The sequence below is a fragment of the Branchiostoma belcheri genome, unplaced genomic scaffold (assembly GCF_001625305.1).
Source record: "Branchiostoma belcheri isolate BF01 breed outbred unplaced genomic scaffold, Haploidv18h27 scaffold105, whole genome shotgun sequence".
Classification (NCBI taxonomy): Eukaryota; Metazoa; Chordata; class Leptocardii; order Amphioxiformes; family Branchiostomatidae; genus Branchiostoma; species Branchiostoma belcheri.
This window is the reverse complement of record NW_017802436.1, coordinates 166768-176086: the sequence shown is the minus strand read 5'-3', so window position 1 is coordinate 176086 and position 9319 is coordinate 166768. Positions and strand designations below refer to the sequence as shown.

General features: G+C 41.6%; 1 protein-coding gene across 1 annotated transcript in view; it reads left to right on the top strand.

Moving 5' to 3' along the window:
• The first annotated feature begins 560 nt into the window (after window positions 1–560).
• LOC109477133 (small subunit processome component 20 homolog) overlaps window positions 561–9319 on the top strand; it is a 49497-nt gene continuing 40738 nt past the window's right edge. Inside the window, exons 1-12 of the mRNA XM_019778197.1 lie at window positions 561–743; window positions 1814–1891; window positions 2544–2610; window positions 2983–3044; window positions 3548–3618; window positions 4141–4329; window positions 4894–4978; window positions 5314–5373; window positions 5503–5580; window positions 5982–6152; window positions 6531–6755; window positions 7365–7499. Of these exons, the coding sequence (XP_019633756.1) occupies window positions 699–743; window positions 1814–1891; window positions 2544–2610; window positions 2983–3044; window positions 3548–3618; window positions 4141–4329; window positions 4894–4978; window positions 5314–5373; window positions 5503–5580; window positions 5982–6152; window positions 6531–6755; window positions 7365–7499 (1266 nt within the window). The 5' untranslated portion in view covers window positions 561–698. The remainder of the gene's footprint in view (window positions 744–1813; window positions 1892–2543; window positions 2611–2982; window positions 3045–3547; window positions 3619–4140; window positions 4330–4893; window positions 4979–5313; window positions 5374–5502; window positions 5581–5981; window positions 6153–6530; window positions 6756–7364; window positions 7500–9319) is intronic.

The window sequence follows — 9319 nt, the reverse complement described above, 5'->3', positions numbered from 1 at the left end:
CTGTATCTGTCAGCATTGGGGTGTCAAGCCATATACATGATCCTGCCAAATACATGACCCTGACACTACTTGGGGGTTGCCAATATACCTGAGGCAAGGGGTGGGAGGGATTTAGTCGTAATATATGTGGGAGACTAACCCTAACCCTAACTCTAATACCAAACCTAACCCTAGCCCTAGCCCTAGCCCTAGCCCTTGCCCTAGCCCTAGCCCTAGCCCTACGCCCTAGCCCTAGCCCTACGCCCTACGCCCTAGCCCTAGCCCTAGCCCTAGCCCTAGCCCTAGCCCTAGCCCTAGCCCGCCTTTTTCGGATAGCCCTGGCCTATCCTGGCTAGCCCTGGCTCTAGCCCTAGCCCATCTTTTCCGGATACCCTAAGCGCACCAAACGCTCTGGAAAATCAACGTTCTCAAAATAAGATGTTAATCACTATGAATGAACGTGAAATTGTAATAAAGAATTACTCACATATTTTCCCACGTATTCAGCGAGTTAGAAGTTATCTAATACCTCGTGAGAGATTAAAAGATAAACAGAATCGCCAAAGTGTGCGTTTCGTTTGCATGCGGTCTTCCGTAAGGTGAATGACCTGGAATGACCCGGAGGTCACAGCTGGCATGGCGGCCGCTACACGTGTTTTGGCTTTGGTATCGAGTTTTTGAGGCGATTTTAGAGAGAAATAAGCACAGAAAAACTCGCGATGGCGGCTAAAAGTACGGAGAAGAGACCGGAGAACCGACATCGGGTGAGTAGATAGTTTTTGTCGAGTTTGTTGGAATGTTGTGGGTAGATTTTGCGAGAGGGGGGAGGGGGGCGAGACCTATGTTTTGTTCCGACACGCGTCTGAAAACCTGGAACGTACACAGAAACTGAACCAAGCTAAACCGGCCCACGTCTGGCGAGATATTAGACGTTAAACAAGGAAAACAACAACGTGGGGTCGTGTGGCGTAGCGGTAGCGTGTTCGGCTGAGAACCACAGCCAAGAGGTCCCGGGTTGGAACCCTGCCCATGTCACCGATCTTGTGCTCTTGGGAAAGGCACTTTACACGACTTTCCTCACTTCACTCAGGTGAAAATGAGCATGCCAGAATGACCATTATCATGATCGTGGGCATTAAAAGAAACCCAATATTTAAAACATAGGTAGACTTTCACAAAAATGTAGGGCATATGGTACACAGTCTTTATAATCGTTCTTTTTACTGTAGAGCAAGAAAGTCTCCAGATCTGTTTTTTTCGTGAAACGAATAAAAGAAGGTCCAGTTCTATTGCAGAGCAAAGGTGTGGCGCCCATCTCCATTTCTGTAGCCATACTTTTTCTCATGTTAGTCATAGATTCTGAGTGCTAAGCAGAGAAAGCAGTATGTGCAAAGATTGAGTGTAACAAGTTGTTCGGTGTAATAATAGCCAGCTGCTGCCGCGCCGCGTGCCTGCGAAGCTGGTGTGTTATGCCAAAGGGCGGTTATACCGGCTATACAGATACAGAAGCTGGTGTGTTATGCCGAAGGGCGGTTATACCGGCTATACATATACAGAAGCTGGTGTGTTACACCAAAAGGCGGTTATACCGGCTATACAGATACAGAAGCTGGTGTGTTACGCCGAAGGGCGGTTATACCGGCTATACTGATACAGAAGCTGGTGTGTTACTCCAAAGGGCGGTCATTCCTGCTATACTGATACAGAAGCTGGTGTGTTACGCTGAAGGGCTACATGTATACTGATACAGATACAGATTGTACCAGTTAGTGATTACTAGCCTAAGAGTAATAGTAATAATAATGTCTGTCTTTCTTCCTTATTATGTACCCAGTTCAAGACATTCTCTGAGAGGTTATCTGAGGTCAACATCGACGTGGTTCATCGGATCAGCCGGGTGCAGGACCCGCAGGTAACAATAGGGGGCGCTGTTGCACAGTCCTGTTTATATTTATTTTATGTGTTTGTTTGTTTGATTACATGGTAATGTGGCACAAAATTCCTTTTGTTGTGGCCATATATATACCTTACATATATACATTAGTACAAACATACATTGCTCCAAAAAAAAGACTTGTACTTGGTGCAAGCACGTCTAACCCCGCTTGGGGAAAGATGACGTAAAATTTGGTTAAAAAAAATTGATACAAACACACATACTTGTAAATTATGTCCTTCACTCTACAACATCCATCCACCATGTTTGTTTATCTCTTAGGCTGTTGTCTTGGCATTCCACTGTCACACAACCCTCTTTGTTGTGGCCACATATACATGTACATGTATACTAATGTACAAGACTTAGTATACTAATGCATACTAGTCTAATGTATATGACTGATTAACTCTAAGGTGTAGGGATATTTTGGGGGTATTTCATAAGAAAGCCTTTTGAGGCTGTAAAACCTCTAGGTAGGCATGTCAAAGAACCCAGCACACTTGTGGATTTAAGTAGTGGTGACTTTGCAAGTTGTTACTCACTACATGTATCACCTCATAGATGAAGTACAACAAATTGTTTTAATCTTATGTTGAACCTTGAATCTTGTGTTACTCCCTCACAGGACATTGATACACATTTTGGAGAAGGAGTCCAGAAGTGGAAGGAGTTGAACTGTACACAACACTTCAGTAAGTCAGAATCAGTAAATTTAAAGTTGCTATTAAATTCCTTCCTTGTACATGACAGAAACATTCAAGCAGCCTATGATATTTTCAAAGTTATGGGACTACTACTAGCAGAAGCACCAAAAAGCAGTTACACAAGCAACTGGATATGATTTTGGAAACAATCAAAGTTGCTTGAGTAACTGCTTTTTGGCATATCTTATTACCTGGATGTCTAACCTTCATCGACGAACTAGCAGAAGCCTTTGTTTAATGCTTAGATCTTTTTATAACACAAAAGTAGGGAAGTACTGAACTTAAAATAATAATAGAACTCTTTGTGTTCGTTTTGAAAATGCTGTTTGTAAGTGTAAGTTGTTTTTTCTTTGTCTCCAGCCCAGTTCTATAAGGAGGTTTGTCAGAAGTGCAGCACCTACACACAGGTGGTACATCATGAGGTAAGTGTGTGTGTGTGAGTGTGCGCGTGTGTGTGCATGTGAGTGTGTGTGTGTTTGTGTGAGTGTGTGTGTGTTTGTGTGTGTATGTGTGTGTGTTTGTGTGTATGTGTGTGTGTGTTTGCTTGTGTTAGTCTGTGTGTGTTTGTATGTTTGTGTGTGTGCGCACCATGAGGTGAGTGGAACCAAACAAGCACAGGAGAAATCAGCACGATGGAGTTTTGACAATAATTTCCTTGTCTATGTTATTTATTTATTTCAAATGCAACAATACATTACAACAGTTATATGACAATAACAATTACAATGATATTTATTGCTATAGTAGTATACATACGTGGCAACAGGTAACGTTATACAGATACGATAATTCTAATACAATAATTTCCTATGTCCTCAGCAGGATTACAATACTGATGGCACAATATCCAGTAGTAGACTTGTTTTTCAATATGTTATGTCTTTTTCATCTAACCTTGTACCTTACCTAAATGTCTGGCTCCCAGGCTTTCCTTGTGGCCACCCTGAAAACCCACCTGCAGGTTCCTGATAGCCTGGCTCTGCAGCCACTTCTGGAGTAAGTATTTGTAGTCTGGATCTCTTCTTAGTGCCTACTGTTGTTTCCGTTTGCGTACATTTTCCAGTTTTTTGTGACCAATCTCTTTTGATAGAGCCACTATTCTGCAATTTCCATGTACTCTGATCATTTAGACATGTTTGTTTTCTTGACTGATGTGTTGTTTTGTCCTGGGGTCTAGAGTTTACACATACTCACATGAATTTGCTATCTATATCTGCATACTAGTAGCTGGTTACCATTTCTGAGACGCTAGCACCCCTTTCATAGTTGTTCGTGCAAAATCTCGCAGCTTGATCTGAGAAACACACTACATGTATGTGTCACTAACAGACAAAGACCTTGTTTGAAATCTTTAATAAGCATACACATGGCAAGCTTTTGAAGCCTTCTTACAATTTTTGGATGGTAAATAGCTCTTCTGCTCGGAAATAAGTCACATGAGTTTGGGCTCCCTAGCAGCTTGTTCTGAAACTGTGTGTGTGTGTCTGTGTAACTAAGAAACACCCCCTATCCCTCCAGCCTGGTAGTGCAGCTGGCACGAGACCTACAGACGGATTTCTACCCTCACTTCGGAGAGTTTTTCCAGCTTCTGGTGCCGCTTCTAAACACTCAGGACACGGACCTGATCGAGTGGACGTTCACCTGCCTGCTGTACCTGTTCAAGTTCCTCTGGAGACACCTGGTCAGGGACGTCACACAGGTATACAGGTGAGTACAGGTGTGAATACAAGTGTGTGTACAGGTGTGGGACAGGTGTGGTACTAGGTAGGCACCTAAAGTAGGAACTAGATATGCACTTAGTAGATACAAGGCAGGTACTACATGTAGATAGGCACTTGGTACTTATTAGGTAGACACTTTGTAGGCATTTGGTACTAGGTACTTGGTAGATACTACATATACTGTAGGTACATGTACACTTACAAGGCAGTTGGTTGGTACTACATGTAGGTAGGCACTTGGTCTAGACATGTAAGTGGACATTACAGTGGGTAGGTGCTAGGTAGGCTCTAGATAGGCGCTAGGTACTTTGAAGGTACATTTGTATTAGGTAGGTACTAAGTCTTGATACTTGGTAAATACTAGATAGGTACTTGGTAGGCCCTTGGTATACACTGAGTACTAGGCATTTGGTAGGTACTAGGTAGCTAGTCACTTTGAAGACACTTTATTACGTAGGCATTAGGTATACATTTGATAGGTACATGTAGGTACTAGGTAGTACATTGAACAGTGTGGTAACCACAGTTCTTTTTGCCCCCCCCCCCCCAGCCTGTTCTGTCCACTCCTAGGAAAGGACCACAAACCCCACATCAGGAACTTTGCTGCCGAGAGTTTCGCCTTTCTCATGAGGAAGGTAGGTTTGGTTTTGTGTTCTTACACTCACAATGTCTTTATGTTTGTTCTTTTACAGTACATTTGTAGATTTATATTTTTTTTAATTGTCCATAATAATGCTACAATGGAGGGAATGCAAAACAGGTTATGAAGATATCCTTTCATGTTATCTCCCTCAAATCCAATTCAATCTGGACAAGTTTTCTTGCTAGCTTAAAGATGATCCTCCTACAAGAAATGTGCATTATGTCTGAAGATCTCCAGATTTGATAGACTTGAAGCAAGACCTGGTGTTTTTGTCTGGGTAATGTTCATAAAATCCACTCAAGGCTGTTGGATAATATTTCCTTTCAGGTGAGAGACCCAAGTGACTTCTTTGACTTCATCTTCAGAGACTTGGCAGAAAACCCAGATGTAAGTCCTGTGTCAATCTGATTTTTCCTTATGTGTCCATTGTCATGTTATATTCCTTCAAAGTCAATAACACTGGATAACATGATCTTTTTTATCTCATGAAATGATCATGATTGTATTTTTCTGCAGAGAAGTTCAGGTGTGGGTCGGCTGCTGTTTGAGATGCTGAAGGGAGTCCAGAAACAGTTTCACTCCTGCACTGCTAAGGTAACTACTTACCATCATTTATAATTCAACGAGTACTGATGCTCCATAGAACGGAGTTCAGAAATAGTTTCACTCATGCACAGCTAAGGTAACATAACTTACCTTTGTTGTACCTTTGTTGTATGATACGTAATTATAATAAATGCTTCATAGAAGGGAATTTAGACAGTTTCACTCTTGCACTGCAAAGGTAACTCTACTTACCATCATTTTATTCTGTATGATTGGGTTGTTGACTTCATCATAATTACATTGTGTGTTGAAAGTCAGCAAATGTTTACTATCCGTTGTATCTTTAAAGTTTTAGTGTCTTTTTCACCAATAGTCAAGTATTCAATTTGACAGTTTTTCATTTTTACTACGATTTTTAAAAACACATTTTTTGTCGTTTTTTCTTTTAGGTTTTTCCCATCATGTTGTGCAAGCTGGGCCCGGCAGCCGCTGCCCATGAGGATGCTGGGAAGGTTGCGTTGCCATGGCAACAGGTGCAGGAGGCGCTGGAGGACACGATGCAGTCGATGTCAGAGTTCACTAGCAGGGGTCATGCAGGGGTCATCTGGGAGGCCCTTATTGTAAGCTTTGGTTAAGTTTTTTTAAAAATGAATGACTGTGTTTGTGTGTGTGTTTGTGTGTGTGTGTTTGTGTGTGTGTTTGTGTGTATGTATGTGTGTGTGTGTTTGTGTATTTGTGTGCGCGTGTATGTGTGTGTATGTGTGTGTGTGTGTTTGTGTTTGTGTGTGTGTGTTTGTGCAAATGTGCATTTGTATGGGATGGAATGCCTTATAGATCTAGATCCTCCACCATTGCTCCTTTAGTATTTGTACAAGAACCTAGATAAAACTGACTGGAGGAACCATACGAGTGGGAGCAAGGAGCCAGTACCTGGCCTGAGTACATCAGCTATAAGACTTGAGTATTGACCAGCAATTTTTTCCCACCATCTTTTCCAGACTGCATCCACAGAAGTCCACACCAGGTGGAGGGAAGACCAGACAGCCAGTCAGAAGAGCCACACAGCTGGTCACACAGACCACCTGCCCAACCAGCAGGACCAGACAGATGGTCAGCAGGATTACCAGACAGCTAACCACCAGGACCGGTTGCTGAGGCTGGTTCAGGTTTGGGTCCGCCACAAACACGGGGACCTCATCACCAGTCCTGACAAACTGTGCCAGGTTAGGAACCCAAGCTTCATTATCATTACTTTTATTTATTAATACCTTTACACATATTTACACTGGCACTAGTAGCAGTACAATGTAGATGCTATTTACAGACAACGTTAGACTGTCTTATAGAGTGCTACCATCAGCTTTCAAGATGGAAGGATGCCTACTATACATTTTGATAATTACCTTCTATCTATTATTTTGTTTAACCTGTTTATGGTTTGAAATACTGGCTAGTTACATGTGCATGTACATGTACTTGTTACAGTATAAGATGTTCATAATATTGTAAGGGACTGGCTGGTTTGATAATACATTGGTATTGGGGCATACCCCTAGCTGCTTGTTTCTGATGTCTGGTTGTAAGATATCATGTACTACAGTGTAACTGGATATGATTTTGGAAACGGTCAGACATTTCAGGTACATGTACATGTAGCATCCACTACCTTTCGGCAGTGACACTGAGGAAAGCTAGTATAGTGGATGATACCTTAAACATCTGAGGGTTTCCAAAATCATATCCAGTTGCTTGAGTATAAACTGCTTTTTGGCGTATACATGTATAAATGACCAGTCCTTGTTTAATGTTTGCATGTTTTTTTTACTGCCCAGCTCCTAGTGAGTCTACTGTCTGACGGCCCCTATCCCGGGGAAAGTGGTACGACCCTGCTGGAGCTGACCTCTGACCTCCTGCTATCCCAGAAGTCCAGCCTCGATGTGATACAGATCTCTAAACTTGTCACTTTGGTAAGGAAATTTATTCTTTTTTTTTTTTTTACTAATTATTTTAATTTTTTAATTTGGTAAGGAAATATTGAGGGCTAAGTCTTACAGCATTCATCACAAAAAAGGCCAATGATTTATTACACAATTATGAAGTATTTTTATTGCATAATTCCAAATATACATCAGCAGGAGGGGGCACAAATGCTTCCCCAGAATTGGGTACAATTTGTCACATCAAAACACGAAGCTGTGCTCAAGCTATTAAATCATTCATTTGTTCATGTCTTTAGCTATTAGATGTCTATAACATAATGTAGGGTAAATCTAGCCTAATTTTCCGCAACAAATACACAGCAGGTTTCCATGCATAAGATTCCCGCATGCTCATTTGATATTTTTACATGTCTTGTATGTACTTTCAGTACAATATATTTCTTGACATACATTTTATAATGTGATCGAACAATTGGAAATATTTCCAAATCTTTATTAGGGTTACTTTACAATGTACATGTAAATCACAGCTACGTACAGAATTTCAATCATCTTTTCATCTTGTTCACTGACAGTTGAAAATAATTAACATCAAGTTCAAGTTCAATTTTATTTAAATCAACTGGCATGTACACAGATTCACAGAAAATGTGACATGAAATTCGTTGACAATTACATTAAAAGCTCTCAAAACGTGACATGAAAATCAGTTGCAACTAAGTCATATTTGAGTTCACAATACAATGCCATTACTGTACATTGCCGTACTTCAAAGCATTATTGAACATCTTTGTTAAAACAACTCATTGACAAGGTCTTCAAACAAGTGTTAAAGTTAACCATTAGTCAAAGTTAGGTTGAATCATATCCCCTTGCTAAAAGTATAAAAATTGATGTGTACGCAGATGATACTGGTACACTAAACAAAGGAAGCTTGAATTAGAAAATTTTGCAAAGCAAGCATAATACAAAGTAATGACAACTCAAACTCAGGGTACTTGTGTGTGAATTATTATACACATAAAACATTTTTTGAAAGGGGAAATTTAAGTCCCTCACATATATCTGTACTTCCTGATACAGTGGTCACCAGTGTTAGCTACATACACATGTCCATCCTCTGTCACAGCCACCCCACAGGGAAGGTTCAGTTTGTCCCCATCACTGCTAATGGTGGACACCCAGGTGCCGTCTGGGCGGAACACCTGAAGCTTCTCACTGTGTCCTACACCATCAGTTTCACCCCCAATGTTTGCCAGAACTATGTTCCCCCTGCTGTCAGCTGACACCCCCATAGGACCAAACATGTCCTGTGGCTGTCTGCCCCCCTGACCAAACTTGTGTTGGAAGTTCAGATTCCTGTCAAACACCTGAACACGGTTGTTGACTTTATCTGCCACAATGATGTTGTCTTCTTTATCCACACAGACAAAATATGGCTGATAAAACTGCCCCTCCCCCTTCCCCTGCCCTCCCACCTGTTTCACCAGTGTCCCATCTGCCTCAAACAGGAAGATGCTGTGTTTGTCAAAATCAGCTAACACAACCCTCCCATCCCTCTGTACTGCCAGGCCAGAGGGCTTTGTGCAATAGTTACCCAGAGTGAATTTATGCAGCTCTTCTCCTGATGGGGAAAATTTCTTCACTTCCTTCCCACATATCCCCACTATGGTGCCATCAGTCTGAACTGCAAGTGAGTAGGGATTTGTAGTTATTAGAAAAGAGGAGCAAAACTTCCCATTCAGATCAAACACCTGAACACGCTGGTTGAAAATATCAGCCACATACAGCCTGTCCCCCCTGACTGCTACATCTACAGGAGTGTCAAACTGCCCCTGCTGGCTGCC